We start from the raw sequence: 25,403 nt of genomic DNA, 5'->3' as shown, positions 1-25,403 counted from the left end.
TAAGTACTTAAATATTTAAGTAAAATATCAGTATTGTTAATTAGGTGCATTTACAATTAAGGGTGGTATTTAAGTAGATAAAGTGGATGAGTAGTACATTCTTTATTAGGTGTATGTCATTGTTTAAAAATATTCTTAAGTCCCAAATATTTCATATCTTTATAACAGCGAAGGTGTAAAATACCGATACACATACGAAATACTATCACGCAAATAGTTATAATTCTAATCCAATTTTTATTTCCGGGTTTAGTTTTTCGCGCCGCTTTGCTCAGTGTTCCTTCTGATGTTTCTTGTGGGCAACGATCAAAGGGCTGAACGTTTTGCAAACGCGCATCAAAAGGAGAATTTTTTCAAATTTTCTTATACAAAATTAGTAAATGTTTGCGTAAATTCCCGTCCTGAAAGTTCTATTAACACCGAAGATAATTAGTAATCAAGTTGTTGTTACAGTCGTAGTGGTAGTAGTGTTAGTAATCGAGAAAAAGTAGAATTTTTATTATTTTCACCTTTATCGTTCTTTTCATTGTCAATTATTTTGTTATATAAGATACTAGAGAATGCCTTTGATTATTCTCGCAGTAACGAGAGTGATAAAAAGTGTTAAAGAAGGGAAAAAATGAAATAAGAAAAGGAAGAACGAAGAAGCGACGATGGCAATTGTAAAGAAAGGTACGAATTGTTTAATACGTCTATACAGTGGTTTATTAAAATAACATTTATCGAAACAACATTTTGCTCCTGATCATCGATATTAATATGTTTAACGCCAGTACGTTTAAATATGCTTAATAGTAACAGAAACGTTTTGGAGATCTTACTTTGTCATTAGTGTCATGTGTACTTGACTCACGATCAAAGACGTATGAATGTATGTATGTATGTATGTATGTATGCATGTATGTATGTATGTATGTATGTATGTATGTATGTATGTATGTGCAATAAAATGCGTATATCCGACATATGTATGTACGTCGTGAAATTGATGCGAAAGAACTACGAAATGAAAGGGAATGAAGAAAATATTTATAACTTATGCGTACATACATAATATACACATATATAACGAAAGCAGTTAGAAAAAAAAGTATATGTATACATATATATATATATTTTTTTTTGTTTCTTCTAAATCTTTTCGTGCATAATATTCCATTCGTATAAGATAAGACATTTAAACCTGGATAGAACAAACAGACATATAATGCAATATTCGCAAAGTGTAAAGTATACTAGGAATTAATGTATACGATATACACACATATTTCTCGTGTGCTTTTCATGTTTCGTGAAAACTTTCGATTACGCAGGACTGTTTCTGCGCAAAACGAAGATACATACATACAGTTCGTTTCGGGTTTTCTTCTCCCGTATCACGTTCTTTCGTTTCTATTCGCTCTTTTCGATTAAATTTAAAATTTGTCACACACGAGACGGTTACGGTAAGAATTCTTTTACTCCGTACATTCCTACGTGAAATCAAACGATCGATAAGACATACAGGGGGGAAATCTCTGTTTCGAGAATATAATTTCGCAAGAATCGCAAGTCTTAAAAAATAAATATAAATCAAGAAAGATGTAGGCACTTGATTTTTTACATATAATTTTCACTTTCTTTCGTGATACGAAATTGTATTCAACGTATAAAAGTTCTACTTTTGTTGAGGGGGGAGAGGAAGAGGGAGGGATGGTGGTGGTGGTGGTGGTGGTACTCGATCTTTCCGGAAGGAGATGCGTGTCTTGGAGTCCCTGGAGGAAATGTTCAATTATCATAAGTCGAGCAAATAGTTCCTTACCATACGCATCTAGTGTGCCGTACGTAGTTTGGTGTTGCAGCGGATCTTTTTGCTCATCTGTTTCGTGTACCGACAATCTTACGTAGATTTTCTAAATAACGCAACATTTGCCATAGCGGCACGGTACTTCTTTCAAACGATACTTGTTCTAAGACGGTTTTCAACGAAATACGTACGTCGTATCAGCGGCGTAATCAACAGCGATCGAGTTACGTTTACCGAAAATTAACGAGAGAATCGTGTGTCTGAAAACAAAACGGTTAACGTTTCGTTAGCCGAATTTCTTTCAACCTATAACGAAAGAAGTCGAGTTATGGAACCGCGAAGGGCGAAGTTTTCTCACTTTGTCGATCGATCTTTCTTTTCGTTATATACGCGATTGTGCTTACATCGTACACGATCGTGAGCGAATTCATCGTTAGCAAGTTTCTCAAGTCGGATAGTTTCAAAATCGGCATTCACCACTGATAAGATACGAAACTAAGAAAAGTTCTCGCTGTATCAATACCGAACATTACTGTAATACCGAAATGCCAATTACGTATCGACGTAGTTGCGTTGTTGCGCTCAAGTGCAAACGAATTATTCCAAGTTATCGAGTCGGAAGATCGTCTATTATGCGAAAACTGCGTTACATCTTCGTTTTCTTCCCCCCCTAGTATCGAACACGTATTTTCTCTCTGAGGCAAAGTACTCGTCATTTCTGTTTCTCGCTCGTCAAGAAACAATTTTAGGATACCTTGGGGCGAGTCGTGGTCGTATTTTTAATAGATGATGTAGGCCTCGTCTGACTTATTTTGTACGTACTATTACCTAATATGTTCTGAGTTTTGTTGAAGTTACTTTAACGTTACGTATACTGCGTTAGAATGTTTCGGAAGACACGGCGAATATTCGCTCGAAGAAGAGAGAACGGAGGAAAAAATACGAATATTATTTACATGTCGATAAATGGTGATCCAGCATTTTAGTGCGAACGAATTATCACGTACGTACATGGATAGTTTGTTCTTTTTTTTTTTTTTTTTTAATGATGTTTATTAGTAGCCGGCAATCTATCGGCTGTAATTCGAAGTGAAACGCGACAGCTTTATTTGTTATTTACACGCGTAGCGGTAGTAAAGAGTTGGTGTTAGTAGGTGCGATTGTAACGGAATACACGTGATTTTGGAAACGCGTATTTGCCAGACGTCATTCTGCGGACAGGTTTCTGTTCTGTGTACGTAACGCGTTCTGTAGTAACTGATAGACGATTGACTCGTAATTGTTAGAAAAACTGACGATTCGATATCCTCGACAACGAGTGACAGAAATAAATTGACCTCAGAGAGAAATTAGAGATAGATAAGTATATACGGCATGGAAGATATAGAAATAAAGCGGTTCCATGATCTAAGAACCACCTGGGAAATTGACATTGCGCGAAAGCATACGTCCCAATGTTCGCATACTTTACGTTCTTAATCGCGGATAAAAATCTACACAGTTGTCTTTTGACGGTCAAAGGTTACACGCATCCATATACATGTATAGTATGTTTTTTAATTACAAAAATGATGTCACTACGATGGAAACATGTTCCTGTATTATCTGCAAATAACGGAGCTGATCCGTATATGGATAGCAATATCATGATGGAGGATTTACACAGGCGAGAGTTGGGTAGGGGAGACACTGATGTTTATTTTGCTTCTCAATCGATTATAGAATTTTCAAGGTATCGTTAATTCGCTACCAATGACGCTTGGCCGTTGAATTACTTTCTACGAGATAAATACAATTTGCATAACGAAGTAATCGAGAATTCGTAGAAAATAATTATTCGTATAGAAATGAATATATGTATACAATATAATATTATCGTTACATATACACATATTATATTATATAGGTATATAAATCTGCAATCTCTGGATGTCGAGTTTTATTGGGAATCTTTTTATTCATTGCTACTTACTTGTATTACAATTCTCTCGTTCTAAATTGTTCCTTCGATCGACGTAATGTAATGGTTTTCTTTAAATTCGCATGGTTCGCTCTTGAGAGTTATCAAATTTGCGTTTCTACACGTTGTACGTGAATCGTAGAAAATTAACTATTGCTTCAGGAATAGAAATAATTAATCTGTTTCGTATTTTGTTATTAGAAAAAATAGTGTAATATTTATAGAGGCAAATGTAGAATAAGCGGTACGGTACGTACGGTACGCTTTTACATGTGTGTGTGTGTGTGTGTGTTTGTTTGTTTGTTTTAAATAGATATTTTGCATTGTTTCGGTATGATTAAATGTTACATTGCATTTTTAAACTTTTAACATTGTACATTAATGAATACAATTTTTTTTTACACAAAAGCTACTAAGAATTTGTAATTTCGTAAAATGGTAATGCACGATAGGGGGATAAGTGCAACGTTATTGCGGGATCGTATAATAGTACAATATTATTCTACCATGTAATACATATACGAGTTTTCGACGTACAGTAACCTGTCTCGATTAATTTCGAAAATAGATGCTCCAAACAACCGTAACTATACACACCGCATGTATTGTATCGTGTGCCTCGATTTACTTACTCTTTGTATACCGAGTTGCGAACAATACGAGTCTTAAGACGATCAACGCATGTTCCACAGTTGTTCACGAAAGTAATGGAACATTCGTAATTCAAACTGTTAATAAATAAAATATGCACTTTAAGCTAGAAGTTTCGAGATAAGTGGGATAAGGCGAGAATCGATCGACGCGAGTTAAACTCGTACGTAAAAGATATACGTAAGTATATACGTGTACACAGAGCGAAACGTTGTTTCGTACGGTGGAGAAATTTTACAGGTGACGATTTTTATAACCCATCGATAGAGATAGCTACATCGTGAAATTAACGATAAGGCATCGATATAATCGAATAGACGGAGCCGCAAATTTTCTTGCGATCGCGGTTCGGAACACCGTGTAATACGCGTTTCGGAAAAAAAAAAGAAAAAAAAAAAAGAAAGAAAAGAAAGAGACCGTGTATGGTAGAACCGCGTGGAATAATCGGAGCAACAGTTGGAACGTTATTTTGAAAGCCGCAGTGACTAAAAACGTAAAAGTGCGTCATTTATTTGCCAACACTTTGGATCGTAAGCATAGCAATAGTTTTCGCGATAATTGTAATCGTTATTTTCGATGATATATCTAATCTGAAAAGGTTGGTCCATTCTAACAGCGACTTATCGGCATTTTCATACGCATCGATTCGATCGATCTTCCGCTGGTTCGTTTGTCCAAACCAGCCGAATATGGTCCGATAGATCGGATTTTGGGAAAGCTAATCTCGAGTTGCAATCGCACCACTTATCGATAATCTTGCACGCACGCGTCTGCCATTGCGTCTCGTTATGCTTATGAGCGGCCTAATGGGATTCTGTGCTTTCAGAGAATACAGGTTATCGATTTCTTTGTTATCCGTTGCAGCACTTTCCAATATTGCTGTCGCTTGTAACGAGGCGACTTTGAAACGCTCTGCGACACACGAATCAACGACAGCTGTGTATGGCTGTGGCAGATATAACGAAACACGATTCGCAATTCCCCATCGAACGTGTGTACGTGTATATATCTCGTATGTGAAATATATGGTTCGTGGTACGCAAATACCAAAGCTTTTTCCATTTTACGATAATTCGTATTTCCAAGTCTCGAGACGATACGCTCTGTAACGTTAATTTCTTTACTTTCGCATATACACGTATAAGGGCAACGAAAGATTCGCTGAAAGTAATTGAAACCGGTTGAACTTGATATTCTTACCCGTGATTACCTTACCACTTCGAATTACCTTTACCTTTACTTTTCCCTTTTTATATCTACGCGTATAGTTGATCGAATCATGGATCGAAATAAATTAATAGAAAGATATATTTTTCCGTTGGACCGAAAGGAATTTCTTATGTCCCGTGTCGTATGATTTCTCTCATAATATATGGTCTCACGTTGCGACTATTTCGTATCACGAGCGATAGAGACGTGTCCTGCGTGATTTATGTGATCCAAGGTTCTCGTAAATAAAAGCAACGATCGACTTGGATTGGTTCAAGGTAACCACTATTCTGGTATCGGTCATGTATCAGTCATGGAGGGTCTATCGACAGCCAGAGGTGTATGTGAAATCGCTTCGGATGCGTTTGAGCTATCTTTAATTATAAACCTTTTAAACCGTTGTAAACCTTTTCGATGAATTTTTAAGTCAAGCAAAGTACGATACAGCTGTAAGAGGATAAATAGGTTTAAAGGAAAGAGAAAATTATGAAAGAAGGAGAAGGATGTAAAGATATAAAGATACGAGAAATAGAGATGGTTAGGATGTTTAGGATATATCGCCCGTGTACCAATTATCATGTTTTTGTTAATATCACGTTACTTCGTCGTTTCTTAAAAGCTTATTTCTTGCCGAAATTGAATTATTCGCATTTAACATCGTTAACTTATTTACGTATTACGTATACTCTCATTCTGCTAAACTTCCATGTTTCAATTTTCTGGTAATTATCTTTTCACCTGTTTCTTAGAGTTTCTTAAAGCGCGTAACTTCGTCCTGTAATTCGATAGCAAAAAATATCTTTGCCTTCTCCCTGACTAATACGTGCATTAACGAGCAAAGAACTTTGTTCAAGGGTTTCTCGTTTTCCTAGAAATTATAATTTCGTTACTCTGTATCTAATATAAAAAGAAAAAGTATGTTTTATACTCATAAGATATAAAATATCGTATATAATGTACGATGTAAAATATAAAATATAGATATATGATATTCGAGAGATATTTAAATTTATTTAAAATCTAAAGTTAGGTGATAATAAAATTCTCGCGCAAGGATATTGTCTTGTATTAATTATGTTATCGAGTGATTCATCGACTATTCAGATTGTTCGCAAAAACTGAACGGAAACGATCAAACTAAATCGACGATTGTCCATTTCTGGTTGCGTTACTCTTTCTTTTTTTTTTTTTTTTTCTTTTAACTTGTACAAGTTGGACAGAGCTAAGTTTCAGATTTCTGTACTCGGGTGTTTTCGTGAATAAATATTTCGCAGAAACTTTTGCACGTGAGTAACCGCTAATCGTAATTGCTGGCAGTCAATTCGGTTTGAAACGATCCTTGATACGTGTGTACCATATATATATATACATGGCTGAAATTCCATAATCGATAGCGCGGCGAAGCGAGGGGCCATCGAATAATAAGGTAACGCTATTTTTGTAGAATCTTTGCTCCCTTTTACAACCTCCCGAACCATTTCATCCCGAAACTTTCGTATCGTGTTCAAACATGTACGCGTTATGTCGTCAATACGTATATAACGATATACGTATATAATAATACAAGTATACGTACGTGTATATGAATGATCGCGAGAGGAGATTGTGGGATCTCGTGTTCGACCGATACGAATAATTAAACAGAGACAAGTTGTCTTCCGCTAACTTGCAAGTTTGCAGAAACGTTAAACGAGAACGCGTTATCTGTTTTCTTTGGCCGTCAAGAGAGTGAACGAGATACGATAATCATATAGCCATTTCTTACGAATTATGCATTTTCCATGTCCGAGACCTGCTCGAAGGAAAAAGATTTCAAACCTAACTACAACCCATAGGGCATCCATCCGTTTGTGCCTCTGTAAAGAAAAAGTTACACAAAGATTTATCTCTGTCTCGCTTCCATCGAATACGTTCGATCGTACCGATCGCACATCGCGGATCAGAGAATCCGGAGAAACATACATACTTTTTTTGATACATACTTTGGAACAAACGAACGATCGCGCCATCGGCTGATTTATTCGTTCTCATTGATGGTATCGATCTCATTGCTTTCGAACCTCGGTTTCTTCTCGAAAACTACGACTGCCGATAGAAAAAGCGATCAGCGAATCGGCAAATCATTTTTCTTCCTTACAAACGAAAAGGCTAAGACGACTAGGATTTAGCAGTGCCGCTTTGCGCTTTGTCGTTCTGAGCTTTGTCGAAACCGTCGATTAACGTTTCGATGATGAATTTGATCGTCACTTTGTAGGTGCTCTCCACGTTCTCCGAGTATCGATCTTCTAAAGTTCGCTTCACGGCTTCTAAGAATGGTTGCTCGATTTTCTGAAAATAAAATTCATTGAGAGAGGAATAGGAGGGGGCGGGGAGAGAGAGAGAGAGAGAGAGAGAGAGAGAGAGAGAGAGAGAAACGTCAAATGGATCAAAGTTGAAATAAAATTCTTAAAATTTACGAATTATTTATTTTTAGTTAATTAATCGTTTGTCTCCCGTTTCACTTCGTATATACGTTCCTATAATTGTTAACGAATGCTAAGTTTAGTAACTTGTAGACGATTTAGCGTAAAATGCTAGTTATACGCGTTTCCGTGTGTTGTCCGTTTAACGCCATCGATCGAGTCGATATATGCAAGAGTTTTGCAAACTATAATAACATTACCAAAAACATCGTGCAAAGTATCACATACAAGTTACAACGTAGTCTTTCGATCGGACACGATCAGACTCGAAAACTATTCGATCCGTGTTTTAGTACGTGGAAGGCTCGCGATTCGTTCGATATTCGATCGAAGCAGCCTAACGAGGAAGCGAACGGTCGGCTTGGAATCGCTAACAGAACCGGAAGAAGAATTTTCAGGAGAAGTAGAAAAGGAAAACAAAATTTTTAATATTCCGCCTGTTATATGGTACGTGTAACGTCGCTATGGTGTCGCTACGACCATAGCATTCGTTGGTAACGATAATATTAATTATATTACTTTTTACGAGCTTACCCAAAAGTACTGTGGATTAAAGTCAGGAATCTTTGTATGCGTGGCTCCGACTTGATGAAGACAGGTGAGGAAATCATCCATATTGTCGAGTCCTCTGATACCTTCGTCCAAAGCAGCCATTACTTTTTCCGCGTGTTTGCCCAATTCTACCATATCGAAGCGCTCCTCTTTCGATTTCAAGTCGAGAAAACGCGAAAACATTTGCACCAATTCCTCGTTTTCTTCGAACAACCTGCGAATAAACGAGACGGTGAACTTATAAAAAGTCGAAACTCGGTATCTCCTTGGTATCCTATGCGACACTTTACCACAATTTTTATACCGTTTCCTACTCTTTAGTGATAAATAATATATTTTTAAAGACGCGAAGAGAAGAGCACGTGTTTAAGATAAAATTTCGAAACTATGACACGTAATTGAGTACGAGATGAAGATCGAGGTAGGAGGAAAGATTAGTTTGCTAATGTTTATGAACGTTTAGACGATGTGTAGCGTTATTTATCGAAAGAAACCTTACAAGCTGCTATCTATTTCTATAAAAAGTGTCCAAAGTTGTATTAAATATAAGTTTTATTAAATAACAATTATACCGTCATTTTGTGTACGACTTTATTCTATATTCGAATAAAATCGTGTTTCAACGTTTTTACCTATGACAAGGAAAAGTACTTTGTTTTTCTAGAATTCTGTAGGCGTCATAAATCTTGTACTTGGACTTTAGGGGATACAAGCTTTTACGATATATCCTGTGTACTTTCTCCGAAAGTAAAACTCGCGAAACTTGGTCCGTGACACGGTCGAGGCAACGCTGTTGTTCCATAAGACTTTATCTTTGTTTCCTTCCTTTACTCGTTTGGCTTTACAGCGACCGTTTCCCCGTTTTCGTGTCAGATATTGTTTTTAATTTTGATTATCATTCTTTTATTCGTGTTTTATTCGTGCCTCTCGGCTTTGCACGACTTCCGGCTATCCATCGCGTTAAACTTTTCGTTCGATCGCTTCTTTTACGGCTATTTTATTTACACGTATACGTTAAAAAGTTCCTAAAGTCTTCGTTCCCTAAGTTTAATACGAACGTTTTAAAATCTGTGACCGACGGAGCTTATCTTTTTAGGCAAGACGAGTGTCGCGGTATATTAGGTAACGAAAGAATAAACATCCGAGAAACGATCGTTACTTGTTATGCTTATAGTAAGTATTTCAGTCTCGAGTCTTATTCGAGTCGCGTTTAATTAGCCGTTCCGCGACGACCGCGACGACCGCGACCACAAACCTATCTCTTCAACGACGCGTTGCGCTTCGTTTTCAGTTCGCTTCAGTTCTTAAGCGGCTAAAATTTTTAATTTCGACTTTGTAGCAGGCTCGTAAGATGTTGAGCAACCGGCTTAGAGATTTGGTTCCGATAATATAAATAAAAGCATTATTAACGCATCGCGCGTTTATCATTATTATACGTATAACCTACTTTACGAGTGCCGCTTTTTGCGTTATGTAGCAACGTTATATAGCAATACGCAACTTTGTACATAATACATAACTTTGTAGAGATGCGATGCAACGTAGAGACGCACATTGTACGCGTACGTGTACGTGTTCCATGTGTGTTGGTGTCTGGAACGAATGGAATCGATAGTAAGGAACTTTGATAAGGCCCTTGAGACGCGAATAGCTTTTCAGAGGTAATTATCGACTTTGATGTTTCGTAATCGATCCGCCAAATTTGTTATATCGTAGTCCGTATATACGGATGTGTACGATCACCCTAGGAGAATTGCTCGAGACGCAACGTTTCATAGCTTAGATGTCAATTTAACGAACGAAACGAACGATTCTTGAAGAATTAGATCGGTGTAAATACCGTGTGCATACGGTGACGTATTGACGAAGAATGGAGTAAGTAATAAGAAGGAGGTTTGATTAACTTGAAAAGTAAATCATTAAATTGGAAGGAAGATGACGACGACGACGACGACGACGAACAACGATACTCGAACAAGCTATATCGATGCGTAGGATGCAGGTAAAAATAAATAATAAAAAGGTTGCCTCTGTCTGCGTCAGAAACCCTTTGATACGCCGGTAACCGACGATTGTCAATTTCCAACGGCTATCGACCGTCGTCGTTTGTCGCATCTGTGAGTAACCCAGTGAGTAAGTTCAGTCAGCATATATGCGACGCGACACTCTTTTTTCGGTTTTCCACCAACGAAGAAAGCAGATCATCTACCGTCGTTAAGGAGAATGGATCGTATCCAGCAGCTGGAGCGCTATCGATCACGAAAAAGGGCAAACATTTCGTTTCTACGTGTACATATTACTTGTCAACTACGTTGACGGTAAAGACGCGTAAACGATAGCTTCTTTAATAACGCGTTCGATTATATTCGAAACGATATAGAGCTTTGCAATTTCAAAATATCCGCTTTTGTCGGAAGAGTTCTCGTTTTATTTATTTATCGATTAAAAAGAAATTCTTTACGTCGTCAACTTGTTTCAAGACGAATTCGTTTCGTTGAAAATTATAAGATCGGCGATGCTTGACGATTGAAATAGTAGGAAATAGAAAGAATAAGAAAAGAAGGAAAAAGGCGAAAAATTTCGCGATAAAGAGATAGAGATAAAGAGATGGTCGGTGGAGTGAAGTCGGGTTAAGTTTGGAAGAAAGAAAGAAAGCGTATGGACGAAGAAAGAATAAGGAGGAAACGAAATGAAAAGAACGAGAGGGACGAACGATCGGTTTGAAAGCGGACGAAAAATAGCTGGAAGAATGGAGGAAAAAGGAAGAAACGGGATAGACTCGTTTTCACGTCGACTCGCCTAGAAATGACAGACACGAACGCACTATTTCTGCGCTTGGTCACGCGAATAGTCTGAAAATGCCAATACGAGGAAGTCCATTGTTCGTTAACAGCTGGGATAGAGAGGGAGAAACAACGATCGCCTGCGTTTCACGTCGGAACCTTCAATCCTCGAACGCTCGTTAACATTGAGAAACAGAAAGCAAAAAAAAAAAAAAAAAAAAAAGAAAAAAAATAAACGTGGCCGCGTGTATCGTTTAGTTGTTGTTAATCGCTGTTCATTCGTTACGTTTGCTGTTTCACGAATACCTTGACGCATCGATACCAGAGATAGAGGGACGAAAAATTCCACCATACTTTTAATACGAATTTCACATGTATTTGATTACATACTCTGATAATAATTTATTTTCCGATTAACGATCGCGCGATACTTGTCCGAGCGTACGGAGCACGGTTTCGATTGGGAATCGGGAAAATTCGGAAGAGGGATAAATCTGTGCAAAGATACAAGTGGAAAATATACGGACTATCGTTTTTCCACGCTTCTATACTTTGCTCCGTGGTTGATTATTGGTTCACGGAGGGTCGAATCTGTGCGGTTTTTTCCTCGGTCCACGATAAATTATTTCAGGGTAGCCCTTTGTAGGCATATCCCGTACGCTCTAATTACGCCGAGAGTGCATCGATATCAGGAATCTCATCAATTCAGTAACAAGTGGATAGATAAAGATAGAAAATAAAGGGAGTGAAAGAGATGGACGCGTGTACGCTAAAAGGGTAGCAAGTAAACGGGCAGCAGCGAATAATGGAATCATTTGTCGTCGAACGATATCGGACATCGGCGAGGAGAGCGTAATTAGATGGCGACTAAACTTATAAATCCTGCTTTGTAGATATGTATTTGCTTTTTCTACTCGGATTTTTCATCTTCACGGAACGAAGACCAGCGACTTATCGTAAATAGATCGTTTGGTGGTAATTCTGAAAACGACGAAACGATAAAGTAAATGTAGTGTGTAGATTGTAATTTGATCACGATACCTCTGGTAAATTATAGTTGTTTGTTAGTAATCGTTTCATAGTTAACCGAGTATCTGTTGGTCGTAACATTCGATGATTATATCCGCTCTGATTGTTTCTCTTCTACGTGTACATGTATATTAAACGCAATTATCGATTATTCGATAAGTAAAATTATTATTTGCTACCTTGAATTATTAAATAATCGATAGCCGTTATTCCCGTTACGTTTCGTTCGACTCTGAAACATTCGTCTAATAGATGATAATATTGCTCTGGTTTCGTTAATTTATAATTTCCAACTATCTTTGATATTTTCTTTTTTCCTCTTTTAACGGGTATTTTCGATACGAACGATGAACGGAAGAAGTAGGCTTTTAATTTTTCAGTAAAATATAATAATTCGATAAGACATAAGAAGATACGACCCTTTCGTAAGACTATGTAATTCACGTTCGACTAACGAAATGAAAATTTGTATTCGGAACAGAGTCAAGAGTAAAGATGATTTTTCGCGAATATACGATTCCGTCCTACGTCCTCCTTCCCGTTTTCCCGATAATCTCCTTTATCGAAGCGTTTCGATCATTTTCCGAAGTTTGTCGTTCGGGGCTAGCTAATGTTTCAAGGACGCGACTGAAGAATAAATTGGCAAATGGAAATCGTACGCGTCTCGTAAAAATACGAGTTTAAGAAAAATGAAATCAAGTGGGTTGTAGATTGAAACGTAGAGTCGCAGCGATGCATGTGAATTTCGTCCTAAGAGCGAAATCGATCGAGAAAGGAGTACCGAGAGTGGAATACCGAGTATAGGTAAAATCTAATATTGGATGACGTGTTATAGCGAAGATTTCGGGTCTAACCCTTACCTGGATTATCGATTTTACTTTTATAAGCGCCGTTCGTGTATAGGAAATTATTTAGAACTGCGTGTAACATCGGAGAAGCTGCTTGTTATCTACAAAATAATTTAACAACTTACGATATAATTTCAATTTTGTCTGTTTCTTTAACACGTTGATCGCCAACGAGCAGTCTTGCGTGTTCGGTGAACACGCGTTCTCTTACGCTTTGCATTAGTTTCTCTTAAAATCTATACGCGTACGTATATTTTGGTCGAAATTTATTTTGCCATCTTTCGAGATGCCATATTTTCTTCTATTTGTCGCGAAAGAGGCAAAAGGATAGCACGATGATCCACACGAATCCGAATGAAATATTTACACGTATTTAGTATGTTTTAGAGAATTTCATCGATCGAATTATAGCTATAATAGAACCATATAATAGAAAGTATATCTAACTCGTAACTACGTCGTAATACGAATAAATAACGAATAGCTTGTTACTCTTTTCCACGCTGGATCATTTTACCGTCCGATCGTTGCTTGAAATCTCTAGTTTCGACTCTTTAAAATTTTCCCGGCGAATACGTAAGTAGAAGGAACCGACGCTTTACGAACAGAGTAATTGCATATCTACATTTTTCCCGTATATGTAATTTCCTTCGCTATAGCGTCTGGTAAACGAGATATTCGTATTACTCGAAAAATTGAAATGTTATTATTCGAAAAGTAAGGCGCACGACGCTCTTGGAACAGCAAGATCGATCGTTGATATTTTTATACGCGGAATTTATTACTTTGTAGGAGGAAACGGCAAGACGTTATCTATATCGCGAACATAGTAGAGATAGGTAGAGATGCGAGGAAAACGAACGCTGGAAAAGCAACGTACAACGATCGTATCGATGATTTAGTACTTGCGACTCGCCTGTAATTAATATGCAAACGTCAAGGTTAACATTTCGCGTTTAAACAAAAATACTGTCTCGTTCAGAGTCATTTTTCGAAAATTGAATTCTACGCCGAATTTACCTAAATACGTCAATCACCCTCGGCTATTATAGTTCAATATTTAGAAACCTATCGTTGTTTCACGAACGGTGAAAAGGGTCGGAAGCCGACATATAAAGACGAACGAAGGGAAATTACGTGCGTTTGACGGAGAAGAAACCGGGGCTAAAATCTAGTGTCCGTGGACGAACGTTGAAAAAAAAAGAAGAAAAAAAAGAAACAAGAGAGGCAGACGAGGTAGTTAATTATCCAATTTAATTATCTGCAAAGGCCTCGTTTCGTGACCCGTTATTCTATTAACTAGGTGCATATTTTTTTCTTTTATTTCCGTTTATTTATTTCAAATTCTATATCGAATTCCTTTTTTCCAATTCGATGGACACGGTACGCTTTCACGATGAATATATCGTACGTCCAGAATGTCCTTGATTTGTTTCCTCTACGATAAAAGGAATTTCGGAGCCAAGTATTATCCTACTACCGCGGAAATTGGAAACGTTTCGAATATGATTCGTACGCTTATAAAGTTGCAAGTTTGTTCGAAACGGGTGTTATTTCGGTGTACGTAAATTCTGTTATCCAAATGTTTTTATTGCTCGAAACCTATCGATCCGAACGTTGTTTGGACATTTTAGATGGTGGAAAACACGATATACTAGCAATACTTATAATACGTGTCTGTGATCTCAGGGAAGATACAAAGAAAGGTTGCAACGAATGTGGAAGAACATGCGCTGTTTGGAAATGTGCGTTTGACGCAGTAGTATGAAATAAATTATCGACTTGCGTAATTCTCTTAATAAAAGTATAAAATCTCCTTAGAACGGAAATTTTATTACGCGATCCATCGAGTAACCATGGAATCGAAACCATATAATAGTTTGTCGGATTAATAAGATTAATTTCCTTGGATTAGAAAAAGTTAACAGGAACGATTATACCGCCGATGGTATCTCATTGTCTTTTGTAATATACGGTCTCTCGAGAAAAGGTTAATTCGTCCGTAACCGTTAGCTTTATCCGCCTTTAACGATATCGCGTACAAGTACGGATATCGCGAACGGGGGAAAAGATATAGATAAGACTGAGCTCTAAAGGGGTGGCGAGTTTCTCGGATATCGCAATCGTACGATACCGGAACTCTACTTTATCGGCCACCTCTTAAGGAAATTGTAGGTAGTCCGTGAATCCTCGTCTTCCGTTAAAGCGATATAACAGTTCGAACGGACGAAATTTTGACAACTGTTGGATCGTTATCGCCGGCTAGCGATATTAGTTCGACTCGATATTAAACACGTCGATAGGACGTTTGTAACAACGGAGAAACGAAATTGACGAATAGCATCGTTTTCGTCGTTTCGGTCATCGTACAAAGTCTTTCGAAAAAACGCCTACCTTTCAACAGCATGGTTTTATTTCTTATTTATTTCTCGCGATTAATTATATCACACGTTACGTTATTAATTATATTACAGAGCCACGTACCCTTTCTTCTATCTCTGGATTCCAGTGACATCGTGTACTTAATGCACACCCTAGTGATACGTAATTTTTATAGAACTTTTCTTACATTTAATAAGTAGCATTAACGGGGTTACAAACCTCATGAGCATAAAGACACCGGTCGTTTCTAGCTTTCTGGAGACCGCTTTCCAACTGGCCATAACCGTAAATTTCTGTTTCGCTGTTAACGGAAGCCGTGGGTCCGTGGTAGGTTGATTCGGTGTGGCCAATTTGCCGAGTTCGCAGCCCATGTCGAGTATCGGTGATCCGTTCCTTTCTTCCTCGGGAATAGAGTTTTACCTTGGGGAACAATTAGTAGATTTGGCCGGATCGAGCGGGAAAAATCTTCAACCCTGTACGAAGCTTCGTTGATCTTCGACTCGCTTCGACCATCGAATCTACGGACACCGCACCGGAATCAATCCGGCCGAAAAACGGACGAGCAAACTTTAATCAAGCGGCGGGTAACCAGCTGGTTTCCCACGGTTTCATCGAATCACTCGCGTTCAAGCGTTTCACTGGATTTTTGCCCCGAAGGATTTAACGTATCAAGAAAAAGGCTAGTCATTTATAATCCCTCGCTTCTCACCACTTGGTTACCACTTTACGAATAATCGATGCGATGCAACGTGTCGTTCGATCGCTGGCGTCCCATTCGAAGTTACCGTAGTCGTCGTCGTCGTCGTCGTCGTCGTCGTCGTCGTCGTCGAAATCGAAACTGTTACGTTTAAGCGAAAAGTTCAAATCCATTCGTCCTCCTGCTGGTCTCCGTTGTTGATAATTTTTCATTTAAAGTTCATTTAAGATACACGTGAAAAACGGGAAACTCGTTCCTCCTCCTCCTTCTCCTCTCCAATATGCTTTATCTTCTGCGAATGTCAAGACGAATCACCAAGTAACAACGAACCACGGTTCTTTCGAGTCTTTTCTTCGGCTGCATCGAATGCAACGATGCCTTGTCGAAATATTCTAGCAGAACGACCGCGGCGGAATACTGTAATTAGAACAACTTGCTTGATAAGTGGTAACGATTCGTTTGGTGGAAAAGGGGAGACGGTGGACGTTGCTAAGCGCGAACGGAGATTCAAGCGCGAGCATTTCGGTTTCCCGATCGTCAAGTTGTAAGTAGAAGAGAGAGTTGTATATCGCCAATACAGCGAAATATTTGATTTCGATGCGAGATTTATTATATGCGGTTATAGGGTTTTCACGAGATTTCAAGGTGTTTTGGTTTCGTCGCAAACGTACCGATACGACGCGATGTCGAGATGCTGCATCGTCCACTGGAAGAATTAAGAAAATGGAAAAACAAATATTTTCTATTTTCATCTAACGAGAATGTACAATAAAATTCTATAACTTTCTACCTGAAACTTTCTAGTCCAAGTGGATATTACTCTTCGAGCAAACTGACTTTTCGCCGATATCATCCGTCTCGTTCGACGTTCATAAATATGTAAAAAAAGGAATAAGAAATAATTACCTCTCCTGATAAATAGACCTATCTATCAACTAGCCTAATAAATAGGTAAACGTGGTGGAAAGTATCGATCAACGTGTAATTATCGAATTGCTTGAACGACCAAAGATTTAAACTTCAGCGTAGCAGAAACTAACGAAGATACAAAAATTCTCATTCGACCGTTAACCATGTAGTTTTAATTGTTAAAGAGATTCGCTTTTGATTCGGAGTCGAACCGTCGGGAAATAATTGGGAGAAGAAGGGGAACGAAAGTCTCTTACTCGATGGAAAAATGTAAAACTCGAGGAGGAAGCGATAACGAAGGTGAAAATGAAGGAAAAAGGAGAAATGTTTGAAGGAATAATCGGAAGACGGCAAAGTTTGTAACGAAGGATACTTTACCTCGCGCGTAAACAAAGACGCGAGAAGAGGAGAAAGAACGTAAAAATTTGGTATCGAGATGCGAATAATCGATCCGATCCTCGTCGAGTTAACGTTTACGAAACACGATGAGCGAGTATAACGGAACAAGAGCGTTATGGAAAAACTTGGAAACGGGAAAATAAATATGAAATCGTTTCCTTCTGTTTCAACGCTCGATCGAGAAAGAAATACAAAGTACGATGTTGGTGCTTACGAGCAGTACTCGTCGTCGCGTTGGCCAATCTGTAGGAAAAGATCTGGTCGATTGTTTTACACGGCAAAGTGTAGAAATTAATTGGTAGAAGCAGCACGTATATACGTGCATGTACATGCGTACGTATCTATAAATTCCGTATTAAAGCGCAACCATGCGTTACTAGATCGCGTATGTTTATACAAATGCGTGTTTTTATCGGAACGAACGAACGAACGGAGCAAACGAAAAAGCGGAGATTCGTTCTGTATTATAGTTTATTCTAAATACGCGTTTGTTATATCTTCGCACACTATGCACACCTTGCGCATTTCCGTACATCTTTGTACATTTAAATTTACGCATAGACGTCGATATTCTATACGTATTATGGTTCGAACGTATAGGCGGTTTTAATTGTCGTTTAATTACCGCTTGAATCGATCGCAGTGATCCGTCTAGCGATTTAGCAGGATTTATTTTATCCGACTCGTAGATTTGAAACGAAACAACTGGAAGATATCGAGCTTGTCAAACGGTGGATTGCGACGAGTCGAACGATTGTCGCGCAACTACAACCATCTACCTGCCAACTATTACCGTAACGTATACACATATTTACTTTTACAGATCCACCTACAATCTTTCTACGATAGCCGTAGTAACAGCAATGGATAAAATCGGTCGAGATTTTCTTTTATCCGTGACGTGATTTTCTTATTTTATGACTAAATTAATCGTGTCGTGGAAAAATAAGCGAGTGGCCGGATACTTGCACGGTGTACCGGAACAGTGTACAGAAACAAGGAAGTGGAAGCGTATTCGAAACGATGGAAATTTCACCCTTTTTCACTTTTTACTTTACAGTTTTTACTTACATTTGCTAACTTTTCTCTGGGCATTGGAAGACCATTGAATCGACGTGTACGTTAACTAGAAATATTTTTGACGATCACCGGTGCACGAACGCGTATACTACAAAGTTTCACTCCTAAGATACTGACGATAAGTACATCTCCGTTTGATTTGGGGCGAGAAGCTCGGTGTAAAAGTATCTCGAGGACTGGAAAAGAAGAAAGTTGAGAAATCAGTGTGATGCTGAGCACCGACACCGTGTCAAGCGTTTTCGCACGAATATCAATTCTCGAGACAGTTTCTCTGGCAAGGACGGTGCCAGGAAGGAAAGGAAAGGGAGGGAAAGGGAAGAAACGATAGAGCGACGAAAGATCGTAGTCGGTGTGCTTTTTAGGAAAGCATCGTCCACCGTTTAATTTCCTCTGTCCTGAGAGTAGGGGTAAACGGAGGAAACAGAGAAACGCGAAAGAATCACCTGGTGGATGGATGAAACACGGTTTCTCCGATTCCCGACGAACCGTCAACCGAATCGATTCGCACGATTTACAAGCCACGAGCTACGATTGTCCTTCCCTTGTTTTAAATAGGTCCTGGCTCGTCGGTCAGCGGTGCGCTGCTTCTGCATTCTGTTCCCTCTTCCTCGTTCCGATCGAAGGAAGAGAGAGCCGAGAGGATATATGGTTAGCGCGCGCCAGTATCTTCAGCGACGCATCCTTTTCCCAGAGGAGCAAGTTTTCGTTCCGCATGTGCCTGTACGTGCGTTCTTCGTTCCGAGTAGGCGCGACTGCTGTCGGCGGAGCCGTTCATTCGCGGTTTCCAACGCGGCTTCCAAGGACCTATCGCGATTTTCCAACACGTTCTCGTGGTCACGGTTCCAGTTTTCTATCTTTAGAACGTCTCCCGGGGCTCGGATCGTTCGCGTGACGATGATTTGCGCAACCGTGTTGCCTTCAGCCCGGACGAGCCGAGACTGAGCCACCGGTAACAAGTGCTCGGGTCGAGCACGCACATGCGCGCAGCCACATCCACCCCGTTGTCTTTTCCATCTTCCCTTAGAAACCCCTTTCCTCTCCTATCGTCCCTCGCCCGCCATCCCCCACCGCTTATTTCCTTCCCCACTCGGCGTTAATCTTTCTCGATACAACCTGCGACCAATTAATCGAGCGCTTTGCGCTTTTCTTCACCGGCCGAGGCAACGAATTCCTCTTCCACTGCCGAGCGTTTTCGACCTCGCAAGTCGCGTCCGACTGGGTTGCATGGGTATATACGTAAGCCGACGAGGAACCATGCTCCTTCGCATACCTATAGCCTCTAAAAACAGCGTTACACGTTAGAATAGAAGACCATGTTCGTAATATCCTAACGAATCCTAATGTCCTAACGACCATGTTCGTAATATCCTTGCACGCAATTTTCGATACGAAATAAAGTAAAAGAAAACTACTCGTTTAAATATATTTTACGATCGTAACGATGGTGTCACCTCCGAACAAGGTGGAACGCTAACCTGGCTACCGACACCAGCAAATCCGACAGGTGTGTTTACGTTCGTTAAGGACGAAGGACGAGAGGGTTCCGTGAAAAGGCCGGAAGATGCTCGACTCGCGAGCACCTACCAATCAGCTGGCTTTGCGTTAATTCAACCTAAAGCCGCGCGGCGAGGTTTCCGTTCTTTTCTCGCAGAGGCCGTTTCTTAGTCAGTTCGTGACGACGCGTGCCCTCGACGCGACGTACCTCTCGATCTCGTTCGATAAATCCATTTTCCCCTGATCGATCCGCGATCGTTCCACGACACCGCTCTCTTCTTTCCTGTTGTCGTCGTCAGTCAACTTGCCGGACGAACGTTCGCTTTTATCCATTTTCCTCCTTATCCAATTCGTGTTGATCGATCGGACTCGACCAACGATCGATCGGCGATCCGACCGATAAAATCCTATTGTCCGACAACGGTGAACGATTTCGTGATAATTCGTCAAGTTGGAGCGGCACGGAACGATATTCGTTTCGAAACGTGATACGACAGGATCGTTAAAGTTGCTCGGCTTCTAAAAAAGGGGAGCAGGAACGCGCGTTCGTATAAAACTGTGACAAACGATCAACGATCGAACAAGAAGAGAAGGTTATCGAAGAATTAACAACGTATTGCCGTGATGATATATATTGTCGCGTCAGTTTGCTATGCAAGCGCGATACGTATGTAAATTTACCGCGTATTAACATATTCGAAATTATCGGATGAAAATTGTTGTTGCACGCGATAAAAGCTAATTACGTAATTAGTCCGTAATTATTTCCTTCTATGTGTACGTATCCTTTTGTTCCTAGAACGGTATTTCGTATATATACATATTTCTATAACGGTACTTTGTCATGTATAAACGAACGACGTGGTTACGTGGTTATTTCGTATATTTGTATAAAAAATAAGTGTGAAATTTGCGTTGTACAGTGAAAAACGATGAATGTTGATAAGTACGAGAGGTGCCAAAGATATCGGTGAGGCGAATCTAGACGAAAACAGCGACCCTTTTGTTGGCCAGGTAAGCGCAACCAAAGACCTTGGAAAACTTTTTTACTTTTTTGCTTCTTCCACTTGCGATTTATGCGATTCCTACCGTATTCCCGTTATTACCGCCATGTGATCTACGGAGCATATACTCGTGTATTTGGCTCGATGATTCTTACGCGTTCTGTAATCATACTGGTCTATCGCTCCGTTAAACGATCCTACTCGTTACGAAGTTACATACTCCTCTTATGTTCGTGAATCTACGATATAATTCGCTGTACTAAAAGCTTGTTAAAACGGAAGGTTGGTTTTACAAAGTTTGAATTATCTAGATATTTTCTTCGAATCGGAAAAACTGAATAAATACTGAAGAAATACTTTTCTATACCAATGAATAACGGGATAGTTACATTTTGCCACCGCATATAATACGATTTAATTTTGTCCGTTTGCTTTGAGACTATAGCTTCCTTCGTGTTGCGTAAAGCGTTTTGTAGGTATTTGTACGAAACTAAATTATTGTTTCTACAAGTTATACATTCTCTCTCTCTCTCTCTCTCTCTCTCTCTCTCTCTCTGTATCTATCTATCTATCTCGTGTACTATTCTATATTTAATTGCACAAGGTATGCGATATTTAACTACTTAGGTAGCTGTGGAAAACCGACATAAGTATGTATGTTATAATCGTTTGTTTCGATCGTAGCAATTTTAGCGAAATTCCAAGTCAATTTAAAATCGACTAATACGGATTGCTATTGTTATTCGTATTTTATTTGCTGACACAAGCTTTAAACATAGTTCGGAAATTCTACGTACGGAGCTTGTGTTCATTTATCGTATACAAAGTTCGTGCGAGTTGAACCGAGATAAAAACATTTACGCGTTACGCGAATAACTCTGAATGCCACGAATAATACACACGACGTTGGTGGCATGTTCAAATGTTCGTACCATTTAATTCGCCTAGTTGTTGCGTACTTGTAAGTACTTTTAATTTATGTTATAAGGATAAATTATAAATGTCCGTTAACGCTTGAAAACGCTTGACGAACTTGGGTCGCTTGTTCGTCGTAAATTAATGTAAATTTCATATAAATACATCTTTACAAAGAAAAAGATGACTGTTCGGTAATACGTAAGTACAGTTTATATTACGTGCGTACAATTCTAAACTTAAACACGTTTTTTTGCGTTATTTCTTCGATATCCCCAAGAAAGTGAAAAGTGAAATTGTTTTTGCAAAGGGTAAATTGGCCGCTGTAGGATATCCGGCGATGTTACAAGGCGAATAATTATTGCCAGTTATAACCGAAACGAAAGCAACGCGAGAGAATAATTTTTCAAGAGGACAATGCCGCTGTTCGCGTCTAATTGCTTGTAATCAAGGAGCTAGTTTCAAGATTTTGGAGTAGAATCATTGGCATAGCCAGCGTCGAGAAAATATCGTTGAGCTTAAACAAAGAGTAGAATCCGCTTCGGATTTTTATTGCTGATATTCGAAACGAAACTTGAAATAAATTAGTGGATAACTTGCATCCGACAGGTTGATAGAAGCGATCAAAAATGAAAAAAAAAAAAAAAAAAAAAAAGAGAAACTCGTCAAGTATCGAACGAGAAGGTATCAAAATTAACATAGAGTATATCTCTTCGTACCTTCTATCTATCGAAAAGCACGATGCGATCGATCGACTGTAATTTTATCGAAGGATATTCCTTCAACTATATAAACAACTAATAAATGACTAACTCGAGAATTGCAACAGGATTTGTGTTATATCGTCCTGGTAGATGGTTTATCAGCGAGTTATCAAGTATGCTAGGTCGAAGGAGGGTGGCTCTGAAGAGGGAGAGAAATTTTTAATTTAGAGCGAATCAGCAGCAGGGTGTCACGGCTAGTCGAGTTATTTTACTCTCTCGGCGGTTGTTTAAAATCTTGCAAAGTTAAGGGAACAGCTGTTTAGCGTGAACGAAACGAGCAAGATATTATCAAGCAAGGAATCGTGTCGTTTTCAAAGAAAATTAATTAAACGACATTAAGATGCGATAGCTATTGTCAAAATTGGCTGATAATAATAATAACGTCGGTAATAATAAAAGTTGCATACTTTTATACTCGACTCTTTCGAAAGAACTCACCAAGCCGAAAGGGAATTATCACTGGAATACCGTGAATCGTTTGAGCGTTTACTATCTTTACAGACTCGGAAGGAGAGTAAGTAAACGGGGAAAAATGTATCGAACTAGGTAAATTTATTTATTTGTAAGTCGATATACTTTCACCTTTTTCACTTACCGACTAGTAGATGGTCGGTGAAACATTTTCCAAAAAGATCGGTTCCTATTTCTTTCACTTTTAAAATTGTTTTTATTTTTACCGTGTCTTTGTATAGAGCTTGCTGCAAGAAAAAAAAAAACAAAAAGAAAAAAAAAAGAAAAATCATCGATTTCATTATTCATTTCTTCGGAATACACGCGTTTAAGTCAATAAGCGTATAGTTTCACGCGATCGCTAACGATGTATTCATAATTAATGGATTAAGCAGAATGACTTTCAAGGATAGCTTTTAATTACTTCCTGTAATCGCCTTAATTCCGTTATGAATCTGTTACGCGTCCAATTAGCGTAAACGTGGTATGTATCACGGGTGTATAAGATATATTATTCTCTTTACGAAAGAAGCAAAACTTGAACTTGCTCCGAATTAAAATGCACTTTCTCTTTTGACGCTTGTCTTTCCGATATTGTTTAATTGCAAAACATAAGAGAAGAAAAACAGAAAATCATCGAGTTAACGAGTAGACCACACGGTTCTAAATCTCTCGCATATTCAAAGTGGATTAAAAATAATACGTTTGATCGTCGAACGTCTCTCGTAACTCGATTACCGAGTAATTCGTTTCTAAATTAAAATTAGCGAGCAGTATTAAACATAAAGATCCGAATCTGTGCAGGATGTTACGTATGCTGTTCGCCGTTCTTTTTTGTCTTTTCTCTCAAGCGCTAGATTTTTATGAGAAACGGCAAAGGTCAAAGTTTTACGATCTTTTAGACGCCGTACAATGACCTCAGTAAATTTTGTTAATTTACCACCGTCCTTTAAATCGATAGTTAAAATGTTTTTTTACGAAACGAGTGTTCGATACGACTCAAGTACGACGCAGTGATATTCGGTAACATGGAAATATAAAAATGAAAGAATTTTTTGCAATCCTTAGATGATTTCATCGGTAGTTCAGTGATTACAGTACGGTCGCCGTTACGTGCACACACGTATTGCCGCTGTTATACCACGTTTATCATTTTGATTTATACAGTTCGAAAAAGTTAGAGAAATGGGAAGAAATGCTGGCAAGCGTACGGGCGTGCAGCGTTGTGTCGTAACAGAAAATTTCTCGCCGAATAGAATTTTCTCCGTATCACGATAGAAAAGGAGCAACGTTCTATCTTCGACAGAGGGAAAAATGGGATAATCCGTAACACGGATAATCCACGCGCGATCAATCCTTCCGCATACAAGGTTACGTTATTGGATTTAAAGGTCTCGATACATGGTACATACATATCGCGAAGGAAATATCGCATCAGAATACGTTATCATCTTACGGACTGTTAGGTACTTTAGCGTTGTTTATTCGATTCGTTGATAAATTTGTCTATTATGACGATCGGCACATTACCCTCTACGAACAAATCTTTATTTGGAATATGACAATTTTCCTTACGATCACTTTTCTTCTATTCGCCGCTCTTAAACGTGCATAATATTTACACGTCGTCCGTTCTTGACGATTTTAAACGAAATCTTATTTACCTCGTTTTTCTCTTTTTTTTTTTTATCATCGTCCTTTCCTTGTTGTCTACTTTTCGTTTCACTCTTTTGTTTTTCACCGGGGAATGTGGATCGTCTACTCGTTTCCCTTTGTATCTCTTTTTCCTGCGTTAGCCGCCGTCGTTAAGCATCCTTGCTCTCTCTTTTTTTTTTTATTTCTCGATAATTCAAGCGGTTTTCGGCTGCTGTACATACTCCATTGAATTTATCATACACCTTTTTGCGTACACGAGTATGTACCTACATACGTAATTGCACGGTGCGCCGTATGACTCCTCCTACTTCCTGTCTTTTGCCCAATTTCCAACTCCAAATTCACCGTGTACGGCCGTGTATTTATGTACTAC

At 38.9% G+C, this 25,403-nt stretch overlaps 3 protein-coding genes across 10 annotated transcripts in view; 2 read left to right on the top strand and 1 right to left on the bottom strand.

Annotated features, from left to right (window-relative positions):
- The window catches only part of LOC132911115 (DNA-directed RNA polymerases I, II, and III subunit RPABC4), a 142,729-nt gene that overhangs the window by 72,141 nt on the left and 45,185 nt on the right, over positions 1 to 25,403 (top strand). The window lies entirely within an intron of this gene.
- The window catches only part of LOC132911061 (uncharacterized), a 68,765-nt gene continuing 43,795 nt past the window's right edge, over positions 434 to 25,403 (top strand). For 4 of the 7 annotated variants that reach the window (XM_060967415.1, XM_060967410.1, XM_060967417.1 and 1 more), the window contains exon 1: positions 20,638 to 21,255. In XM_060967415.1, coding sequence (XP_060823398.1) covers positions 21,178 to 21,255 — 78 coding nt within the window. In that variant the 5' untranslated portion in view covers positions 20,638 to 21,177. Of the gene's footprint in view, positions 673 to 20,637; positions 21,256 to 25,403 lie in introns of those variants that run through there. The other 3 variants (XM_060967412.1, XM_060967411.1, XM_060967414.1) reach the window with 3 other exon arrangements.
- Positions 3,465 to 19,692, bottom strand: LOC132911109 (globin-1-like). Of its 2 annotated transcripts, XR_009658905.1 has the most exons (5): positions 19,191 to 19,692; positions 15,882 to 16,776; positions 8,603 to 8,834; positions 7,589 to 7,934; positions 3,465 to 7,462 (listed from the first exon to the last, which is right to left on the bottom strand). XR_009658905.1 is itself a non-coding variant. In XM_060967512.1 (4 exons), exons 2-4 carry the CDS (start codon positions 16,031 to 16,033, stop codon positions 7,764 to 7,766), a joined length of 555 nt encoding a protein of 184 aa, XP_060823495.1. In that variant the 5' UTR covers positions 16,034 to 16,776; positions 19,191 to 19,692; the 3' UTR covers positions 3,465 to 7,763. The 2 variants fall into 2 exon arrangements, 1 of the variants encoding a protein (XP_060823495.1); XM_060967512.1 differs by having other exon boundaries at positions 3,465 to 7,934.

This window comes from Bombus pascuorum, chromosome 10 (assembly GCF_905332965.1).
Source record: "Bombus pascuorum chromosome 10, iyBomPasc1.1, whole genome shotgun sequence".
Lineage (NCBI taxonomy): Eukaryota > Metazoa > Arthropoda > Insecta > Hymenoptera > Apidae > Bombus > Bombus pascuorum.
Note: the sequence above shows the minus strand (reverse complement) of the source record. Positions and strands in the feature narration are given on the sequence as shown.